General features: G+C 43.7%; 1 protein-coding gene and 1 pseudogene across 1 annotated transcript in view; one reads left to right on the top strand and one right to left on the bottom strand.

Annotated features, from left to right (window-relative positions):
• Positions 1-2,202: 2,202 nt before the first annotated feature.
• Positions 2,203-23,083, top strand: part of NETO2 (neuropilin and tolloid like 2) — a 46,875-nt gene continuing 25,994 nt past the window's right edge. Inside the window, exon 1 of the mRNA XM_060254371.1 lies at positions 2,203-2,267. Within this exon, the coding sequence (XP_060110354.1) occupies positions 2,234-2,267 (34 nt within the window). The 5' untranslated portion in view covers positions 2,203-2,233. The remainder of the gene's footprint in view (positions 2,268-23,083) is intronic.
• Positions 12,217-12,350, bottom strand: LOC132582820 (U2 spliceosomal RNA; annotated as a pseudogene).

Below are 23,083 nucleotides of genomic sequence, written 5' to 3'. Positions count from 1 at the left end.
TCCCTCATACCCGTTTTTGAACCCTGGAAAAGCCTTTTTTATCGATGCCTGCAGACGTTATCTGTATTTTTGGGTGGGGTCACCTTCTGCCCCCCTGAAGACGAGGCCTCAAAAAACAGGGCTGGAAGTGTGGGGGGCGGGGAGACACAAAATCCCGCCTTTTGCGTCGTGAGGCGCTGCTGTGAGGCAGAGAAACCAAGGTGGGGTCCTCAAGAAAAGCCAATTTCCAAGCTATATTCATACTTATTACAGATGAAGATGCAAGAGGAGATTGTAAAAGATTGTATGGTTCAATGGGCGAAAAATCTGGGGCGTAATATTATGCTAGAAGAATGGGAGATATTGTGGAAATTCAATATCAAACTAACTAAGCCAGTAACCTTTAAAGAAAATTTGTACAAGATGTTTTATAGATGGTACATAACTCCGCAGAAACTGTGTAAGATGTATACTAACATGTCTAACAAATGTTGGAAATGTACTAAACGTGTTGGGTCCTTCTATCATATGTGGTGGACCTGTGGGGTGGTGAAAGACTATTGGAAGATGGTCCATGAACTATTACAGAAAATTCTGAATACACAGATACAATTTAAACCAGAACTATTTTTAGTGAATATATATCGTAGTGACTACTCCAAAGAGATTAGACATTTGTTGGCGCACATTAACACAGCAGCTAGAATTCTTTTGGCGCAGAGATGGAAGCTTCAGGAGATCCCCACGAGAATGGACTTGGTGGGGAAAATTCTGGAAACAGCTGAGCTGGACTACTTATCCCAAATGTTGGCTGGGAAATCTAAGGAAGAAGCAAGAAAATATTGGGTGAAATTATATGTTTGGCTAGAAGCTCAAGACTCTTCTTTGGTGTGAATTTCTGTCTCCTTTATCCTGAATTCTATATCATAATATCATTTATATTGGAAAAGTAAGTTTAAGAAGACGACGACATTGGATTTATATTCCGCCCTCCACTCAAGAGTCTCAGAGCGGCTCACAATCTCCTTTATCTCCCTCCCCCACAACAGACACCCTGTGAGGTGGGTGGGCCTGAGAGAGCTCTCCCGGAAGTTGCCCTTTCAAGGACAACTCCTGCGATAGCTATGGCTAATCCAAGGCCATTCCAGCAGCTGCAAGTGGAGGAGTGGAGAATCAAACCTGGGGGGGGGGGGGTTGGATTTGGATTTATATCCCGCCCTCCACTCTGAAGAGTCTCAGAGCGGCTCACAATCTCCTCTACCTTCCTCCCCCACAACAGACACCCTGTGAAGTGGGTGGGGCTGAGAGAACTCTCACAGCAGCTGCCCTTTCAAGGACAACCTCTGCCAGAGCTATGGCTGACCCAAGGCCATTCCAGCAGGTGCAAGTGGAGTGGAGAATCAAACCCGGTTCTCCCAGATAAGAGTCGGCACACTTAACCACTGCGCCAAACTGGCTCTCTTGAATAGACATTTTTTACCAAGAAGACTGACAATCACTAAAACATACCATTTAGATGATTTAATCTTAATCGATAATAACCTGTGATAATATTTGCACCTTAAGAAAGTACACGACATGCAGATTAGATTGTTGTGCTACTGATATTTGTAACTTCGATTTTCTATTTCCCCTTTTAACTTTCTAGAAAACCAATAAAATGTTCAAACCAGAAAGCGAGGCGGGGGGGGGGAGCGTGGCTGCGAGGGGGGGCACATGCGTAGAAGCGGCTCCTCTCTCTCTCCCTCGCACAACCCGCTCCCCGCCCGCCTCACTCCCCGCCTCGCCGCTGGAAGGGGAAGGAAGGCAGGCGGCCGAGAGCGACCCGGTGAGGCGAAGGCGGAGGAGAAGCAGCAGCCCGAGAGGGACGAGACGAGCCGTGCCGAGGGAGCGAGAGCCCACCGACGTGCCCTCCGAGAAAAAGCGCGGGAGCCGCTGAGGCGAAGGCGGCGCTGCTGCTGCTGCCCTCCCTTCAACCGTCGCCACAAGTTTCCCGCCCTGCAGGCGCGCCCCGGGCATGAAGGGGCGGCCGGGCGGGAGTCGCCATGGCCAGCGAGGGGCAGCCCTGAGGGCGGCGCGGCGGAGGCGAGCCTGAGGAGGAGGAGAAGCGGAGACGGTGCTGCTGCTGCTGCTGGCTTTGGCGGGGACGGGGTGGGGGGACTGCCAGGGATGGCGGCGATGAAGCGCCCGCGCTGAGAGGAGGAGGAGGCGGTGTCGGCGGCGGCGCACCCCGGCCGGCCACAGGTGCGCGGCGATGGCTCTGGACAAGGTCTACTCGGTGCTGGAAGGTAGGGAGGGGGGAGAGGGCGTGGGGGGGGAGACCGTGAGATCCGCCGCTTGCACGCGAGGATGAGCCCTTCGTGACTGCAAGCGAGGTGCAGAAACCGCGCTTGTTCGGCGTGCGCGCTGTGCAGCCCGTCGGAATTGCGGCGTTGCGCAAAAAACCCGGCGGCGGCTCGGTGGGTAGAGCATCTGCTTGGTAAGCAGAAGGTCCCAGGTTCGATCCCGGCATCTCCCCCTAAAAAGGGTTTAGGCAAGTAGGTGTAAAAAATCTCAGGGATGGCGAGAAGGGACGGTGGGTCAGTGGTTAGAGCATCTGCTTGGTGAGCAGAAGGTCCCAGGTTCGATCCCGGCATCTCCCCCTAAAAAGGGTTTAGGCAAGTAGGTGTAAAAAATCTCAGGGATGGCGAGAAGGGACGGTGGGTCAGTGGTTAGAGCATCTGCTTGGTGAGCAGAAGGTCCCAGGTTCGATCCCGGCATCTCCCCCTAAAAAAGGGTCTAGGCAAGTAGGTGTCAAAAAATCTCAGGGATGGTGAGGAGGGACGGTGGGTCAGTGGTTAGAGCATCTGCTTGGTAAGCGAGGTCCCAGGTTCGATCCCGGCATCTCCCCCTAAAAAGGGTCTAGGCAAGTAGGTGTAAAAAAATCTCAGGGATGGCGAGAAGGGACGGTGGGTCAGTGGTTAGAGCATCTGCTTGGTGAGCAGAAGGTCCCAGGTTCGATCCCGGCATCTCCCCCTAAAAAAGGGTCTAGGCAAGTAGGTGTAAAAAAATCTCAGGGATGGTGAGGAGGGACGGTGGGTCAGTGGTTAGAGCATCTGCTTGGTCCCAGGTTCTCCCAGTCCATGGCATCTCCAACTCGAAAGGGTTCCAGGCAAAAGTAGGCATGGAAAACCTCAGCTTGAAACCCTGGGGAGCCGCTGCCAGTCTGAGTAGGCAACACTGACTTTGATGGACCGAGGGTCTGAGTCAGTAAGGTTTGCAACTCCTAGGGTTCATTCACAGTGTGCTATTTCTAATCCAGTTGCAAAACACATTATTTAGTATAAGATGAACGACGCACCCCTAATCATTGCAGCGAAGGGCAAAAATTGCACTTGGGTGCATGCAGTGATACGGTCTTTAGCATGCAGTGATCGCATTTAGAGAGATATAAATTGGATGCAAAAAATATTACTGATAGCGCTAGCTAATAATACTGTACTTATTTGTAATAATTGCACCTGGTGATAATGCCCCCCCCCAAAAAAATAGTGCTTATTCATAGGTAAAAAAGGTCAGAGTATTTAATTATTGTAAGCCGCCTTGACTCACGAGGAAAGGCAGGATAGAAATGTTTTGATAAGTAAGGAACAAGGGATGCACTTTGTGATGGACTAGCATATGCAGAAATAGTCTCTGTGAACATGTGATAATACTGTAGTGGTTTGCAAAAAACTGCACTTGGGGATGTGTAATAATAATATGCGATAGCTGGACCTTAATAGCAGCACTAATGCTCAGTATTGTGTAATAATAGTACTCGATGATGCGATCCTTAGTGCCTCATAGTTGTAATAATGGCCCTTGAGAATGGGCGATCAATTTACTTAATAACAATAACAACACTTAATGCTGTCATTGAGTAGTAATGATTGTTGGGAAGAGTGGAAAGGGGTAGCTTTCTTTACTTTTCCCTTGGAGGAATGCTTAACACTTAACCCCCTTTATATGCCAAAATAAAGCCATCTCCATATTGGGAAAAAGAAGAAACTGATTTTTCCAAGCCCATAAAAGGGGTTAAATTAGGTTAATCTGACATCTGGGAGGTGGAGGTTATGTTGTTGCTATGCTGTCCCAACCACAGAGTGTAGGGAAGAGGCAAAAAAGTGCGCCAGAACATGGCCCTCTTACCCCCCCAGAAATGCCCTTCTCTAAGGGGGAAGGTGTGTTACAAGGTGGTTCCTTTGCACCTTGCTCCCTTTCAGTTGACTTCTAGATTTCTCCAGCCGTTCAACTCCTAGCTGCCTAAAATCCGACATCCCCACACATACAGAGTTTCAAGCATAGCACATGGAGATTTGTGGAAATCTCTGGTGCCTGTAAAGCAAAGGAAGTTGAGAGTGAAAGAAAGAAAATAGATTTCCCCCTCCCCCACAATACACCTGGAACTTCCTCATTTCTATGCTTTCTTTTCTCCCCCCCCCCCATCCTCCCCCAGGAAAGTGAGGCGGAGGCTGCCCCACACATCCAGGAAACAAAGACCTCTATGTCCTCTAGAAGGCTTCCATTCATCAGTTCAGAGCAGCTGGTGTCTTGCAGGCTTCTTGCTGGAGAAGCCCGCCCCCCCATCCCCCAAATCCTAGATTTCTCAGGGAATGAGCAAGCTGCTCTCTTTTGCTTCCTCCCCCCTTGCTATGATTTCAGGCTTGGCTCCAGTTTGAGGTCATTGTGAAAGTTTACTGGGTCTGGGTCAAAAGATCTCTGGCCAGTTACCCTTCACCTGCTGAGGAACAAGTCAGCCATGTTCAGCACGGTTGAGGTTTGCAAGGTGCCTCTTTAGGGCTTTTTTTAGTTTAAAAAACCCTTTTTGTCTCCTTGGGATTTGCCAGTGTAAGCCAATCAACCAGATTTTTCCTGTGCTTCAATGGGAGAAAAAAAAACTTTCTGTGGCAGGTCTGCAGCTGCAGTCTCAACTGTTACAAAGGAAACTCTTCCAAAATGCTCCACTATAGCTAGTCAGCATCTCTCTGCATGTTCTCATCCCCAACCTGCCTCAAAAGAAACCCCTGACTCCTTAAAACTCCTTGCTTCTCCCACCTCCCAGTCCAATTGTGTCTGGCTACCTAAGGAAATGAGTTTCAGGAAGGTACCTGTGTTGGTCTGCTGTAGATCTGTATTCTAGTCCAGTAGCATCCTAAAAGACTAACAAGATTTTTGGGATACAAGCTTTCAAGAATCAAATCTCCTTTCATCATAAACTAACAGTGCAATCCTAAGGGCACTTTCCTGGGAGTAAGCCCCATTGAATAGACCATAGTAGAATTCCAAATAGACCTGCTTAGGATTGCTCTCAAAGGAGATCAGGAGTATCTGAAGGTGTTTCAACCAGCTGGAGTGCTGAAAAAGTTTGTTTCCCAGAGTGGCTGACCAGTGATTGAGGGGAAGACCCTGGAAGCTTGTCTCTCCCCCTCTCCCCATTGGATTGGTACAGCTCTAGTGGAACTGCCAACAAAGATGGTCTAGGTGACAGGACATCTCAGCTGCCTCACTAACTACCTGCCAGAGGGTTACTCTTGGCTTGTTGCTGACTGTCAAAGAGCTGTAGATCATAGGGGAGGTAATTCTTATTTAAACTCCACAGCAGTCAGTGGAGAGAGGGAGGCAGGAAGTAGATGACACTCTAGAAGGTGAGTATGCAGAAAATCAAGGCGATATTGAGAAAATCAAAGGCTGCCTGTACTCTTTCCTTAGCTGTGCTGTTGGTAGCCCTGGATATGTTACTGCTTTATAATTCCACTCATTTATCATCTTCCATAAGTGCGAACGACAGTTCTCTTTTTAAGCAACAGAAAAAAATAAAGACAGTGTTGCAGTTTTTCATATCGTTATGTTCCTTCATCCTTTTATTGCCCTTTATATTTTCCCTCCAAGGTTCAAATGATTAAAAGAAAGCTTTGCCTGAGACTTTTATACTGTATATATCTCTGTAGCATGAACAGACCAAGGAATTTGCAGCCTCTATGCATTTAAAATAATAACTGCTGTGGAGTTACCAGAAATTCTTGGGTCATTTGTTAAATTATTCTGTTGGGGGTGGGGAGAGAGTGGTTCCCCATGTTTATTTTTTCCTAATTAAGGGAGCAGGCAGATAAATATAGCAGCTAGAAAGGACCGTGCCTCTTGTACTAGGCTGACCTCTTATGGTGGGCAGGTTGCAAAGTTTATTTTGATTCCATCATTTATTCATACTCATTCCCGTATTCCCCTGTGAACCAGAACAGCTTGGGCTAATAAGATGTAAAGAAATTACTGGTATTGTTTAGTAATTTTGAATACTGCTCTGTAAATATTGTGTGTAATTATCTTGTATATCATTTTATGTGTGATGAGGGGAGGGAGTTTTAAGTGCATATTTATGTGGACTTTTAAACATTCCTTTGAAAACAGTGTAGTATAGACCATGGAATGGAATCTGTGAATGTACCATTCCATTACTAAACAATTGAGTCGTTAATTGCGTGTGGGAAATATATATAAGCTACTTTAGTAATATAAATGCATCTGGGTCATAGTCTTTATTAGAGTGTCCATGTCTTTATCTAGTTTGTCTCATCAAGCTACTAGCAATACTCAAGCTAACTTTTGAAATATTCATAACTGAGTGTCTTATTTTTACTTCGACCTTATTTCTGTTAAAATATTGATGTTATGCTATACTGAGCTTCTGTAGTAGTCTGAAACCATTTTTTACTTGGATTTCATAAATAGTCTCTGGTTACTTACTGTACTCTTGTTTTACCCTTTCCCATAGGCCCTATGTAGGCAGGTTATGACATAAAATTCTGTAAATTAAACAAGAAGATGCCTATAAAATGAGCATTTAGCCTTACACCTAAGAGAAAACTGTGCTGTTGATCTCATGTTTTTCTGTAGGTGAGATACATAGGTGAGAATCAAGAGTGCCATACTTTTTTTTTTGTTAAACCATACTGAAGCAATGCCTTGTTACTATTTAAAAATATATATAGTAATTCATTCTTATTGCATTGCTTTGGCAAATTTAGCCATATCATGGCTAACCTATAGAAGTGGAAACATAATACGTTTGTCTTATTTAAACAGCTGACAACAGGATGCCAGTGATTCTCTTCTGGTTAGGGTCCTAGTTGAACAGAAATCTTATACTTCGTAAGACACGGGTAGTTTCCTTGAGATGGAAAAATCATGTTAAGAGTGCTGCTTATGTGGTAGGATTGTTCATCCTTGTTGCCCATAACAGACTCTGCTTTGCAAATATAGATAATGAAAAAGAGGAAGGATAATCTTGAGACTGTTCAGGATTCGCTGCCCAGTGGGTAATCTCTTACCTTCCACTGACGTACATTCCTTTGCTTGCTGACTGTCTTTCTCAATGGAATTTTTGTCCATGCATTGAGATTATGGGGAAGGAATGTTTCTCTTTTCATCCCCAAATCTCAGCGAGTGCTTAATAGGGATATAAAATATAAATACTTTCATTATGATTGACATGCAGTATTAAGAGCTAAAATATAGCTTGCCAATCATTGACATCTATGACGGAGCATATTATAATTCTTTTGTAAGTTTTCTGAGTGTATAATAGCATTTCTCTTGTACATAGCTGATTTTTGATGAAACCTCAGTAAAAATCAGTTATTCAAATGTATTCTTGTTATACTAAAACTTGAAGTAGTATTCAGAAACCACTTTTTCCTTTGAAATCTATGGATGTTTTCCATTGATTGACTTGCCAATCCTTTTATGATTACTAACACAATGTAGAATTCTTATTCAGCTAAAGCCGACCTTTCTGAGCCACTTTGGTTTTCTTGATGCGTCTTCTCACTGGCAAAAGACAACTTGCCAGCAATATCTTTATTTGTTGTAAAATATAAATGTTTGCCCTGTTATGATTCTGGAGGAAATCATAAAAGACTTAATTGCACTATGTGTGCTTCCCAGATGTTCCTGCTGTACCAAAGGTAATGTATCATCTGGCCTTTTGTACATTTCCCATCCAGGAATACTGGGAAGAAATTCTCTTCAAATTTGAAGTTGCTTGTTCCCAGGGCTGAGAAATCATAGAATCATAGAGTTGGAAGGGACCTTCAGGGTCATCTAGTCCAACCCCCTGCACAATGCAGGAAACTCACAAACACCTCCCCTAAATTCACAGGCTCCTCATTGCAGACACAACTTCAAACTCTCATGGAACCAAACATGGAACAGGCTTCCTCAGGAGGTGGTGAGCTCTCCTTCCTTGGAGGTTTTTAAACAGAGGCTAGATGACCATCTGACAGCCATGAAGATCCTGTGAATTTAGGGGGAGGTATTAGTGAGTTTCCTGCAATGTGCAGGGGGTTGGACTAGATGACCCTACAAGTCCCTTCCAACTCTATGATTCGAAACAGGATGTCTTTGTTCGAGTTGCAATTTCTTATTCCTATTTAGATATTAAACCTCAATATTAATCTATATTTTTTAATCAATAAGATCAGGCTTTGCTGCATTCTGATATTCTGGTCCTGGACGTTCCACAGTTGGCATTGAATAAGAAATAGGTGTAAACATGCGGATGCACTTGGATGTGTGCTGTGCTGTCTAGTGTAGTGTCTTTATTACTATTTCAGGAATAATTACTTGCACAAACAAAACAGAGAGAACTGAATTACCTTCTCCTCCAGCTCCTGACTATACTACTTGTTGAAACATACTTGTTGGGAAGGGAATGCTATGTAGGCTGCATTAGTGCTTTTCTGCCTGAGCCCAATTCTCAAATAGTAATCCCACCTTCCCAAGTGTCAACAGCAAAAGAGTTTTTTTTATATTTTGCTTTCATCCCTTTTATTTTCTGGAACATGTAGCTGTCTGGTTCCTTTTTTTACAGTTTCCTTGGAAGGCATATAAAGAGATCTTGAAATGAAAGCTAATGCTGCTTTGAGTGGAATTAATTTATAAAACGTCCTGCTCTCTGAACGCTTGCTGGATTCTGAGGAGACTGTGCAAGCAGAGAGCATCTGCCTTCATTCTAAAACGAGCTGTAATAGGCCTCTACTGACCATTGTGTATTGAGGTAAAGATCATATGGCCATAATTCCATTGGCAGGTTATCTAAAGCAGTGTTGTTCACGCAGCTGCAGCAGGCTATTTCCCAGGAAGCTTATGCTGCAATGAATTTGTTAGTCTTTAAGATGCCACCATATTTTGTTTTGGAACACCAAGCTAACCTTTCTAGAACATCATCTCTTATCCATTTAGGAATAGAATGAGTTTTTTTTAAATAGGGCTGGCTCTAAATCTGTTTGAATAAAAATAATTTTTAAAGGAAAAAAAATCAAAATTGGGTAGTCACAGTTAACACTCAGGAGTTATAAGCAAGATTCAGAAGCATTGATAAAATAAAAAGCACACCCAAGATCTGTTCCTTCTTCTGCTCTCATACCTTTCACCTTACCCACCCATTTTGTCATATACAAATGTCACATTTCAACCCCTCTGCTTTTTTTTATTCTTACCCTTCCTCTTCTTACCCCCTTTTTTGGATTCCTTACCCTTTCTCTTCCCCATTTTGTCCTCATAACAACTCTGAAACAAGTTAGGCTGAGTGACTGGCCCAAGATCAACCAACAATCTTCAAGGCAGAATGGGAGCTTGAATCCAGGTCTCCCAGAATCCAGACCAACACTCTAACCACTTAACCAAAAAGGCCGGTCCAGCGTAGCATTGTAGAAAATAGACATGAAGTTACAAATTAGGAATGCTGTTCATTTCTTGTGAAGAGGGATAGGAGATTTAGTAGCTTACTCTAGAAACCAAAAGGATATGTTTTACTTGATTCTTTATCAGTCAACATATATATGTAGTGAAAATACAAACTATTATATGACAAGGAAGATAGTGTTTCCAGGGTCAAGTCCAACATATAGGTCAAAGCCTCCTCTGCCAACGGAGTTGGAGCCAGAGACTGAGAAGGTGCGCTGGTGGGGACACTGGGTTGAGGAGATATGGGGAAATGGTAGATGTTTGCAAAGACGTGAGCAGCAAAGGGCCCAGTGTAGTATATCTCCCACAGCAAGCAGAGGGTGGTGAGGAGCTGTAGGAGCCTGGGCGGGAGGTTGGACTGAATCATCAGGGAGTGGTACCAAGACAGAGCACATGAATGCACATCTCTCTCTCTCTTCTCTGTTTTTTCCACCATGTGCTGGACAGCTCCCTCCCACTCTCCAGCCTTTCTTCCCTACTTCCAGTTACTACCATAAAATTACTAGTTGCTGGACAGCTCCCCCCAGGAGAGCCAGTTTGGTGTAGTGGTTAAGTGTGCGGACTCTTATCTGGGAGAACCGGGTTTGATTCCCCACTCCTCCACTTGCACCTGCTAGCATGGTTTGATCAGCCATAGCTCTGGCAGAGGTTGTCCTCGAAAGGGCAGCTGCTGTGAGAGCCCTCTCCAGCCCCACCCACCTCACAGGGTGTCTGTTGTGGGGGAGGAAGGTAAAGGAGATTGTGAGCCGCTCTGAGACTCTTTGGAGTGGAGGGCGGGATATAAATCCAATATCTTCTTCTTCATCATCTTCTTCCCTTCCCCCCAATTCCTGTTGCAAAAGGAAAGGAGGAAATGAGAATGTGAGCAGCTGGTAAGAAAGAAAAGGGGGCAAATGCAGGAGCAGCCATTAGGGATGGCTGGTGTGCAGCCCACTATCAAAAGTTTCCTGCTCCACAGGTTGGGAAATACCAGTATGGTCTATATCAGGGGTCCCCAACCCCCAGTCCATGGACTAGTACCACTAGCAACCAGGCCTTGAGTTGTATAATTATTTCATTATATATTACAATGCAGTAGTAATAATAAGATGATGACATTGGATTTATATCTTGCCCTCCACTCCGAATTTCAGAGTCTCAGAGTGGCTCACAATCTCCTTTACCTTCCTCCCCTACAACAGACACCCTGTGAGGTGGGTGGGGCTGAGAGAGCTCTCCCAGAAGCTGCCCTTTCCAGGACAACTGCTGTGAGAGCAATGGCTGACCCAAGGCCATTGCAGCAGCTGTAAGTGGAAGAGTGCGGAATCAAACCCTGTTCTCCCAGAAAAGAGTCCGCACACTTAACCACCACACCAAACTAATAGAAATAAAGTGTACAATTGTATCATCCTGAAACCATCCCCCGCCCCCCGGGTCCACGGAAAAAGTGTCTTCTACAAAACTGGTCCCTGGTGCCAAAACAGTTCCCTAGATACATTTCTGGTGTTCTAGGCTGAATGAGCTGGAGAAGAGGGGAAGGTCTGGGTAGCAGTCCTAATTTCAATACTTCCAAGTGAAGAAGATCAGAACTGCCAGTGCAGCGTAGTGGCTAAAGTGCTGGACTAATAGCTTGGAGAGCCAGGTTTGAATCCTAGCTCTGCCGTGGAAGTTTGCTGGGTGAACTTGGGCCAATTACTATCTCTAAGCCTAACTCTATAAGGTTCTTGTGAGGATGAAATGAAGGTGAGGGGAATTGTGTAAGCCAGCTTGAGTCCCCATTGAGACGAAAGTTGGGATATAAATGAAGCAAATGATAAATATTGTGAGGCAGAGTCAGGCAACTATCTTGGGTGGTAGATTTCACAGCACCACTAAAAGACAGCTCTGTTGTCCAGGGATATTATTTGGATATTTTGCCCAAATAATAATAGCCCAGGCTAGCCCAATGTAATTGGATCTCAGAAGCTAAGCAGGGTCAGACCTGGTTAGTATTTTATTAGGAGATCACCAAGGAAGGCCAGGGTTGCTATGCAGAGGCAGGCAATGGGAAACCACTTTGGAACATCTCATGCCTTGAAAACCATACAGCAGGAGTGTCAAACATGTGGCCCAGAGGCCAAATCAGGTCCCTAGAGGGCTCCTATCAGGCCCCCAAGCAACTGGCTGTCATCTGCTTCCTTCTCCCTCTCTCTTGCTTCCTTCTGCATCACAGCTTGCATTGCCAGGCTTGCTCAATCGCACAGGAGCTACAGAGCAAAACCTCTATTTTCTCATCAGCTAGGCTCCTCCCTTGAGGAAGAAGGGGAGAAGGTAGAGCTTGTTTTTCCAGGCTCTCTCAATCATACAGCAAGGCTACAGACCCAAGCCTCTCTTCCTTCCCCCTCTTTGTCCCCTGGGGAAGGAAGGAAAGAAAGAAAGGCCCAGAACTTCCTTTGCTCAGTTCCCTAGACCCCATGAGAGAGATACAAAGAAAGCACCTTTAATACCAACAAGTGCTAATGTTTTAAGGGTTTTAAATATACCCTTAAATGCCATGAATGGACTGCCACTTGATGGCAAAAGAAAAAAATCTGCCTCAAGGTGCCTGAATATTACTACACTTGATCTTAGCCCAAAGGCTGAGAAGATATGTGCCTGAATATTTTGGACCAATCCTGAAGGGTGGTGAGGAAAATTTTGAAGAATGTGTAGCACTGATTTGAAATCGATCATAAAAGTCATGTTTCAAATTAAGTGGGTATCATTTCTGCTGAGTAATTGGTATCTGAAGTCTAAACCTGTTAATGCAATTTATTTAGCAAATAGTTTTAAAATTCATTGGGCTTCTCTTCTGTTGAATTTCCAGCTTTCAACTTCTCTTATTGTGGGATTATTTATGCATATATTTGTTTATTTTGCTTTGTTTATACCCCGTCTTTCTCCTCAATGGGAACTCAAAGCAGTTTATATTGTTCTCTATTCTGTTCTCCCAACTACGCTGTTTGATAGATGAGGCTGAGTATGTGTGACTAACTCAGCAATTTCCCCTGGCAGAGTGGGGATTTGAACCTGTTTCTCCCAGATCCAAGTCTACTCTAACCCCTACACCATATGGGATTCGGTTTGACTTGCAATAAATCAGCACACTCAATTATTGCAAAGCATACATAATGGCTCAGATGCATAAAATGCCATATGGATGCAGGAAATCCTCTTATGTATGCACTAGGATTGCCCTCCTAGTGCCAGTTTGGTGTAGTGGTTAAGAGTGCGGACTCTAATCTGGGAGAACCGTGTTTGATTCCCCACTCCTTAATGTGCAACTGCTGGGTGACCTTGGGTAAGCCACTGTTCTCTCAAAAGCAGATCTTCTTCGTGGTCTCTGTGCTTCACACTGTTGGGATATACACGCCTGCGCCAACTCCAACTGTGTTTCTTCAAGATTCAGCAAGGATCTTCACGCCCTCCCACTGAGCATGCCCAGGAACTCCACTGTGCATGTCCAGCGGGAGGCTGCCTGGATCCTGCCAGTTCCTTTCTGATCGCGCCATGAGAGGAAGCTCTTCATCGCTGCTCCGGTCGGTAGTTTTTATTTTTTCCTTAGCTTCATTTAACAAAAAAAAAAGAGGGGGGGGTTACTGTTAGTTAGCATAGTTAGTTCTAGTGTTAGTTGTAGTATAGTTAGAGTCCAAGTTCTTCTACTCTTCACTCCAGCCCCACCACTGGGCCCTCGGCCTATTTGGGGCTGCTTCAAAGTGTCTGTTGTGGGGAGAGGAAGGGAAGGAGATTGTAAACCACTCTGAGTGAAGGACGAGGTATAAATCCAGTCTCTTCTCTTTTTCTTTCCTGGCTGCTAACCAGTAGTACTTTGGGGGGGATGGGGACATTGGGGGGCACCATCAACGACTTTACATCACTTCCCGGGGGAATGGAGAAGTGATGTCACACCTCTCTATGAAATGCTGGAAGCTCATGTTGGCAATTTCCAGAGAGATGTGATGTCACCAATACCATTGCCAATGCTGATTTTTTAAATTCATTTTTCTCCTGATGGTGGTGGGCAGCAGCGGTTCCTGGCAGGAAGTCTCCCACTGTAGCAGGAGAACTGGCAACCCTAGTGTGCATAGAGGTCATTGACTGTTCCCTAGAACCAGATTATATGTCTGAAGACTTAGTTTTCCTGCGGGCACAAGAGGCTGGAGGGGGAGCTCTGAACTATACGTAGAATACCTTGTGCAGATATTAGAATCCTGGTATTCCCTGTGTGTACAATGCTACTTGAAAACCTTTTTTAAAAAAATTAAGCAAAAGCTCCAGTTTTATCAATGATAAAATCAGTCTCCCAAGTTGGGGGTACTAAACTGCTAATTTTTGGAGCAGTGTTATTTTATATGTTGTGAAGTGTGTGTGTGTGTGGGGGGGGAATGACACAGTGCTTCTACCCTGAATTTGTACCTTAGCTTCATTTCCGCCCCCCCCCCCTCGTATTTTTGCTTCAGTTTTTCCCTACCTGCTGTACAGCCCAGTGTGCCACGGCAGAACAAAACAACTATCCAGTTGGCAACTGCTCCACTCCTGAAGAAATCTTGCCTGCTGAGCTCTGCCTTCTGCCATATATTAAACTAGCAGAAGTGGGAAGATACTTGCCTTAATATGGGGTTTAACAGAGACGACATTTGCAGGGGTTTGATAGCCTTCCAGATCTTTTTGTGTCTGGAGTGCCGTTCTGTCTCTCAGCTAGGCAATCACTTTTGTTTCTTCAGTCCTGCACTAGAAGAACTGTATTTAATTATTGCTTCACTGAAGTTTCTTTTTCTGAAGGAGTTTCTATCTTGCATTATTGCTTGTCGTTGGAGAAAATAGCAAAAGATATTTTCAGTGTCTCCAGAAATGTGGCGAAATTATCATCTGGGAGAGTGGAGAAAAGATGCAGAGACAGAAGGAAATAGTGGAAATGAACATTAGGAAAAAATGAATGGGAATGGGGCTTGGCCTGCAGAAACCCAAATGCCTAGCTGCTTTATCTGCTATAATTGCCTGCTTATCTGCTACTCAGCCATGCTGCTCCGGTATGCTTTTCTTCTACATATACACGCAGCTCTCAACTATTTATAGAATCAACATGAGCTTTCGTGAAAACCAATCAGATTTTATAAATCCTTCAGGAGGCTTTTTTTTTTTGTAGCTGCAGCAGAGAAAAGTGAAATGGCTGGATTGTGGCGCTGAAATATGTCGCCTGTGGCCTCTTTTTGTTTTTCCTCTTAATTCAGAATGTGAAAAAAAGCTGGTACCACAGGAACAAGCATCGACGTTCATTGATTTTTCTTTTCCCTTCTCTTAAAATAAGCGTACAATAAAGGGGCAGCCATGGTAAATAGACTTATCACTGTCAGTTGGAAGTGATTGGCTGTCTGGAGTGTTGAATTACCCTATTGATAAAAGGCCTGTGTGTTTGTGATGTGGGACTTTGGGGGCTTTTACATTTTGCAAAGCCGTACTTGCAAATCAGTGGCTGAACTTCCCTATAAGAGGTTGATATTCAATCTATGCGTATTGCATGTGATGGAAGATTATACCAAAATATGACATCCAGGTCGAAGGGGGATACATCCTCTTCTTTGTGAGAGTAGGATGCAGTATTAAGGTTGCTCGTCACTTGCACTTTTTTTTACTCATCCCAGCAGTCTGTCAAGCAGAAAATCTCTCTCTCCTCCCCCTCCCCCAAACTGGATGCTCCATAGGCAGCCTCATCCCCTGTATGTCCTATCTGGATATAAACAAGTTGGGAGGGCTTTCTGGTGGGGGAAATCTCGCTCCTTCCCAGTTTACATTTGCTTCAAGCTCCTTGCTCCCCATCCTGGCTCACTTCTGTTACTGGATTTGGGCCAAGAGAAAAATGCTCCAGGCGATGGAGCGCAACAAGGTAAGGAGAGACTGTGTAATTTCCTTCACCCCTATGCTCACTGTAGATAAAAATAAATAGACCCCCCAAGGCTTTTTTTACAAAAAAGCCCAGCAGAGACTTATTTGCATATTAGGCCACACATCCCTGGTGTCACCATTGTTTTACACAGGGCTTTTTGGTAGAGGAAGTCCAGCAGGAACTCATTTGCATATTAGGCCACATCACTCTGAAGTAAAGCCAGCCAGAACTGTGATCCTGTGCATTCCTGATTCCCCCCAGTTGCTGCTTTGTACATGAACAAGGCAGGCTTGTGCATAAGTACTTGTGGCTGCTGCCCTATCATGTTTAGATTGGGCATCTGTTTCTCTTTATTGTACTGTCCGTAAGGCATCCATTCCCATGGAAGTACACAAAACAACATGTACTGAAACAGTTCTAGGTCTGTGTAAAGTGGCCCAAGCTTACAGTCTCTGTGGAATGGATGTACTGTTTTCTCCATGTCTTCTGTGACTGTGGCGCTCTAGGCATCTGAGATGATGCCTGAAGCTGTGTAAAAGATTCAGAAAGCAGGAGGAGTTTCTGAATTCATAGTGTGTGATTTTGAATCAAGTCTCAAGCTCAGCTCCTCAGAACCATATGCACAGCCCAGCTATTACAGTGATTCAGAGCCTCTGCAGAACACATTGACCTACCAGCTTGATAGAGGAAAGTTTCTGTCCTGTTCCGGGAACATCAGGGAACAGATAACTATCTCTCCTGTCCTCTTATCTTCAAAGCCTATGGAAAACATAGAGTCAAGCATTGAAAACAAAAAAATGCTGTACCAACAGAACTGCTGGTGTCATCCACCCTCAAAGAACAGATATTTCTGCTAAGCACCACAATTCTTCTCAGATGCCAAAGCAATTGCAACCATAAAATTATGCACAGATTTTTCCTTGATATGGTTTGGCTGCAGGGTTGGGTAGAAAGATCTGTCTCTGTATGCTTCTTTCTATCCAGCCTGGAGAGAACAGCTGTCCATAAATGTAGGTATTTGGATGGGCTGCGAACACGGAAGAGTGTGTTGATTACTGGCAGCCATAGTGCTTTTCTCTTTAGAATTCTCAAAGTCTAAAGCAGAAAATCATAGAACAGTAATCCTATCCTTGTGGCTCTCATCTTTTGTTTAGTTTGCAGGCTGTTTATCCCACCTTTGCTCTTCCACAGACTTTGAGGTATCTCACGGTTCTAACTAAAATATTTAATTAAGAAAACCTAAATGAAAATCAGAACAGGTGCCAACAGGAAAAGTCACAGCCAGTCAGTATTCATTGTAGGTTATAAACTTGGGCAAAAAAGGATATGCCTAGTCTGGCATCTGAAAAATAGAAGCAATAATGCTATATGAATTTGCCTTGGGAGGAATTCCATAAGCAGAATTCTTCTGTACCAGGACCACTGTATATCAAAGTGAGAACCAGTTTGGTGTAGTGGTTAAGTGCACGGACTCTTATGTGGGAGAACTGGGTTTGATTCCCCACTCTTCCATTTGCACCTGCTGGAATGGCCTTGGGTCAGCCATAGCTATCTCAGAGTTGTCCTTGAAAGAGCAGCTGCTGTGAGAGCCCTCTCAGCCCCACCTGCCTCACAGGGTGTCTGTTGTGGGGTGGGGGGGGAGATAAAGGAGATTGTGACCACTCTGAGATTCAGAGTATAGGGTGGGATATAAATCCAATACCACCTTCTTCTTTCTCCTTTCTTCTTCTTCTTCTTCTTCTTCTTCTTCTTCTTCTTCTTCTTCTTCTTCTTCTTCTTCTTCTTCTTCTTCTTCCTCTTCTTCCTCTTCTTCCTCTTCTTCCTCTTCTTCCTCTTCCTCCTCTTCCTCCTCTTCCTCCTCTTCCTCCTCCTCTTCCTCTTCCTCTTCTTCTTCCTCTTCTTCTTCCTCTTCTTCTTCTTCTTCTTCTTCTTCTTTTAGGTCAGTTTATATATCACTAGGTTTACATGACCCAATATAGTCAGTCTCTCAGTGGGAAGACATGGCTACTTCCCTTCATTAAATGCTGGCCCTTGATCTGGCCATGGTTTGGGAAGGTGAAGGTTCTCGAGTTTTTAACTTCAATAAAATAGATTGACCTATATCTGCAATACCCAGAAACTAGGATCTGACTGAAATGTAGGTGTCTTTGGTGGTGGTAACTAATTAGTAGTACAGCAGTGCCCTGGGGACCTATGTTAGAAAATAAGATTTTCTTCTTTATGATGCCTGTTCAATGTCCATAGTAGGTCAGTAGTGATGAAAAGCAGTTAACCATCTGTAGCAGATGGAATATCGTCTGCTGGGAACTCATATTTTGCTATAGATTAGTGCTAATGAAATTGGAAGCTATGGTGCATATGGGGATTTTAAGGGTTAGTGCAGAATCTAGCCTGTTGTCTGACAGAGGAGGCAAGGATGTCTTTTGGAATGTTAACATCATTTTCATGACCTCACAAGCTGCTATGGAACCACAGCCTATTACAATGAGTCAGCTGATGAATGAATTTCCCAGGAGGCCTCCAAAAACTATGCAGTTGTCTTTAAGATTATGCTAATAGCTGGTATGAATTCTGTTGGGAAGAGAAAGAAAATGGAAGCAGAGTTGATTTATTAACCCAGGGCATAAAAGGTGCTCCCAAATCGTTTCATCTAGTGGACTGGTTGTGGTATTTTATTGATCAACTCCTAATCTGATTCTTCTCCTTGTAAAATGAACTCCTTAAGGAGTCACAAGAGGTGGATGAAAGAAAGCCTACAGTATTCTCAGTGTCACTGGGTACAAAGCTTGACATACTCAATTGTTTCTTGGGGCTTGTAGGGTTTTAAAGCATACATGCGCTGAAGAGGGTATAACATGGTTGCTATATGACTTCTGCTTCAGTCCTTAGTGGTATAACTATAAGGTATAAATACACTGTCTTCAGGTGGGTAACTATTGATTTGCAGTAGAAGAGCAACATTTGTACCCTAAAGATCAAAAAAGGTTTCTTGGGGCATAAGCTTTCAAGACTCAAAACTCCTTGTGTCAGACATCTGACAAAGGAGGTTTTGACTCTCAAAAACATATACCCTAGACTGGAATCTTGTCTTCCATATTTGTGCAAAGTATTGGCCATGCCTCTTACGGTGCTTGGCAGGATAAAATTATTTTTACTATTGGTAGAACTTTTTTTTCCTTCCTAAGATGTGGCAAAGACTCCTTTCATGAATCAAATTTCTCCTTCCAGGAGCCTTTTAAAGTGTACACCCAAATCTTATGGGAACCTAAATATGCCAGAGATACTATGAAAGCCTGGACTTGCACTGTGCTTCTCCCTTACCAGGTTGTTCTTAAATACTACTTAAAAGGTAAAGGTAGTCCCCTGTGGAAGCACCAGTCATTTCTGACTCTGGGGTGATGTTGCTTTCACAATGTTTTCGCAACAGACTTTTTATGGGGTGGTTTGCCATTGCCTTCCCCAGTCATCTACACTTTCTCCCCAGTGAGCTGGGTACTCATTTTACCGACCTCGGAAGGATGGAAGGCTGAATCAGCCGTGAGCCAACTACCTGAACCCAGCTTCTGCCGGGATCAAACTCAGGTCATGAGCAAAGCTTAGGACTGCAGTACTGCAGCTTTACCACTTTGCTCCACTGAGCTCTTAAATACTACTTAGCAGGGGTCATTTTATAGAAAAATAGGTGGTGGAGCTCATCAGGGATTGTTATGCAGCTGCACATACTATTCAATGGACGAGGAGGTGGAACTCTCAGAAGGAGGAGGTGGAACTCTCAGAAAGGTTCAGGAGCTGTGCTCCTGTAAGCTCCCACTGAATCCGAGGCCTGCTACTTAGATAGTTCTTAAATTACTCCATGTACTTGCCCAGTCTTCATTGTGGAGCCTAAGGTTTTGACAAAACCCTAAGGTTTTGACAGTTCACTGTTTGGGAATTGATGTGGTAGGAGAAAGTGAATGAACTACTGGGGAGTAGTGGAGCGTGCATGCCTATTGGTTCCCCTGGATTTCTCAGCAGTGTTCAGGATCTAGGTTGGGATTGGGTGGCTCCATTCCTTCCTGGAATATAGATTTACTGAAAGGTATTGGGTCAGTAATGACCCAGTGCTTGCACAAGGGACTGCCTTTACTTTATTAAGGAACCACTTGTACAATGCAGTTAACCATCTTGTCCCCTCTGCAAAACAAAGATGCTGATGGTTGGAAACATGAGTAATCCTGGAATTGCCATAGTGCCTTCATTCGATGTGGTTTCATCTCCCCTGAAAACAGTGTACACGATATAGGGATCCTATTGGATTTAATATAGTGTGTGTTGTTTTTGTTATGCATTTGTTTAATTTAATTTTTGGATTTATATCTTGCTCTATCCTGCGAGCGGGCTCAGGGCAGCGAACATAGTTAAAATAATACAATAAAAACAAAACATTACAAAATCAGGAGCAGCACAGTAAACAATCTTACTGACAATTTGTTGTAGCTTTGGTTGCTCCAAGCATTGCTTCTGGGTGGCCTGGCAGTAGCCAGAAGTGCTTCTTTTAAACATTTACAAGCTGGCACTCCAGTTGTACTCTTTTCTTACAGGATATCTGGCTATGGCTTATCTTTAGCACAGAGACATTCTGATCAGGGTACCATAATGTGCTGTAAATGATGGTACCTTTTGAAGAGTGCTTAGAGGCCATAGCTGGTCTAGAGTGTGGCTGCTAAGTTTTTAGTGTGACAAACCTCTGGGAGTCTTCTCTCTCCTGGTTTGTATCATCTTTGCTCACCACCAGCTAGTCTGGCCTCAATTTAACATTTTGATTTTGACTTTTACAGGTATGAACCAGGAAAATCTTAAGGTCTTCCATACAGACCTCTTTAAAATGAAAATCTCTAGAGATCCTTTGCTGTGAATGACCACAATAAAGAGTGCCTTTCTGCATAGTGCTGTTTTTAGCTGTTTTTTTAATTGCTTGTTTTATTTTAATTCTTGCTGTAAGCTGCTGTGTAGCACACCTCATGTAGGAAAGAAGGTCAAGGTCAAGACAGACTTGTTTAAATAAATTGAGTACATGGAATCTGTATGCTATGTTGAACTTCTCAGAGAAAGAACAGGTAAAAATGTAACTAATAGGTTTCCAGTTCAAATTATCCTTGTGATTAAATAAGCCAGGTCCCTGAGATTGTGTGTTTCCTCCCCTTTCATACAGCACAGAAACTGCAAACCAGTTTCATGAATCGGTGTGTTATGATGCATATATTAGGCAGAGTTGACAAACTGCATTTTGGTTTTTTCTTTGTTTTACAAACTAAGAGTCGATCAATCAAGGAATCTTTATTATGTTACCAAATACAGTCATAGCAACAATACAAAGTAAAATGGAAATGTGCAAGATGAAATTTGGAAAAAATAATAATAAAGTTATAAAGAACTGGACATTTTATCAGAAAGTATTAGAATACTAATAATATTTTTTAAAAAATATGTGTCTAGTAATAATAAAGGAAGACCATACAAGCCAGAGGCAAATTACAAATGACAAGTGACCCAGACTGTAGTCACAGGTCAGACACACTTCGGTCAGCACGTCCCATCATCTTTTTATCCTTTATTATTGCAGCTGCAAATCTTGCCATTTGGAAAATAATGAATTTGTTCCTACCTGCCAAAAAAATGTGACTAATTTCCTCTGATCTGACCTTCCTGGAAAGCAGAATATTATGCGCCCCAAAAATCCGTTATGCTCAGCCCCATATCTTGGACATTGGAATGTGATGTGGGACAAATCCTCAATAAACTTTTGATCACAGGAGAAATCAGGAGTCTAAACAAGGATTGAACGGTGGTTGAAAATTATGGTTTGTAAGCAGGAAGCAACAGCAGTTGGATGCCACAATGAAACTGATTTGAATTCCTGGATTTCAGTTTAGTTCTTGTCACAAACAATCCGTGACTTGTTTGGGATGTCTGAATATGGCTATGCACATCCTTTTTCTTTTTGCCACCGAGTCACAGCTGACATGGTGACCCTGTGGGGTTTTCAAGGCAAGAGACGTTTGCCATTGCCTGCCTCTGCGTCACAACCCTGGGCTTCCTTGGTGGCCTCTCATCCAAATGCTAACAATGGCCGATGCTGCTTAGCTTGTGAGATCTGATGAGATCAGGATGGCCTGGGCTGGTCAGGGTATTCTACACCTTCCGAAAATTGGTTAATACAGATTCACCTGGTCACTGCTGTTTAGGGATCAAGATCTAAAGTTGTAGGAGCAAACAGGCTCAGCTAGTCAACAGAAAGCGTGTCTTCGCTGTTTCAGTTGCTGCTTAGCCTGCAGTTTACCAAAAAGTTAAGGAAAACAGACATTTGGAATAGACACTGATGCCCATTGTTTCCAGATTTGGCACCCCTGCCTGGCTGCTACAGTTTGCATTGGCAAGCATCAGATCTGAAATGGTTGAAGAACTGTTGCTGGTGCCCTAGCAACTCCATTTTACTCAGGATTGAGTTGCCTTCCTTTGATGCCTTTGTTCACTGCAGTACTGGGTTAGACATGAAGCACTGCTGGCGCATCAGCCATTTTGAATCACCTTCTACCTTCATCACCTGTTCAGTGTGACTTGGTGTGGGGGCTAAGAATTAAGCCAGTGTTTGTTTGAGTTTTAGAAGGGAGGTGATAATACCTGCAAAGTCGCACACCAAAACTAATCTTTAAAATTGTGGGATGTAAAAGCTTTATTCAAAATTTAACCCAAGGACCCAAGATGGATCACCTAATATTTTGCTTTTTTTTTTTTTTTCTTGGCACGAATGTGCTGGATTTTGCAGTGAATTGAAAGTAGAGTGGGTTCTGGCTCAGGCAGTTTTCAGGAATCTTACAACAGGCCATTGATAAACTGTAAAACATACAAGAATTGTGCTCTTGGAAAAAAAGAAGGGTCCTAACACTTCCTCACGACCTGAGGTCAATCCTGGCGGAAGCTGGGTTCAGGTAGCCGGCTCAAGCTTGACTCAGCCTTCCATCCTTCTGAGGTTGGTACAATGAGTACCCAGCTTGCTGGGAGGGAAGTGTAGATGACTGGGGAAGGCAGTCTGCCATGAAAACGTTGTGGTGCGACATCACCCCAGAGTCGGAAACGACCAATGCTTGCACAGGAGACTACCTTTTTTTTAACGCTTGAATACATTGGAATTGAGGTAGATATAGAACCATTTAGATGTACACACAAATGAGCTTTGTTGAGCAGTACTAGGTAACTAGATAATGAATCAGTGCTGAATTGTTAATCTGGACCTGCCTGATGAGTAATGTTGGTTCAGGCCAGAAGCTCCTGCAGTTTGCAGTAGAGCTAGTTGGGATGCTTAGCCAGCGTTGGACTCTTTACTAAGAACTGCAGAGTATACAGTTAATGCCCTAGTATTGGTTTTCAGCATCCACAAACCTTTGTCTCTCACCAGTGGTCATGTATCCTATTTCTTAATTG

This window comes from Heteronotia binoei, chromosome 14 (genome assembly GCF_032191835.1).
Source record: "Heteronotia binoei isolate CCM8104 ecotype False Entrance Well chromosome 14, APGP_CSIRO_Hbin_v1, whole genome shotgun sequence".
NCBI classification, from domain to species: domain Eukaryota; kingdom Metazoa; phylum Chordata; class Lepidosauria; order Squamata; family Gekkonidae; genus Heteronotia; species Heteronotia binoei.
The sequence above is the reverse complement of the archived record's forward strand: the minus strand, read 5'-3'. Positions and strand labels throughout refer to the sequence as shown.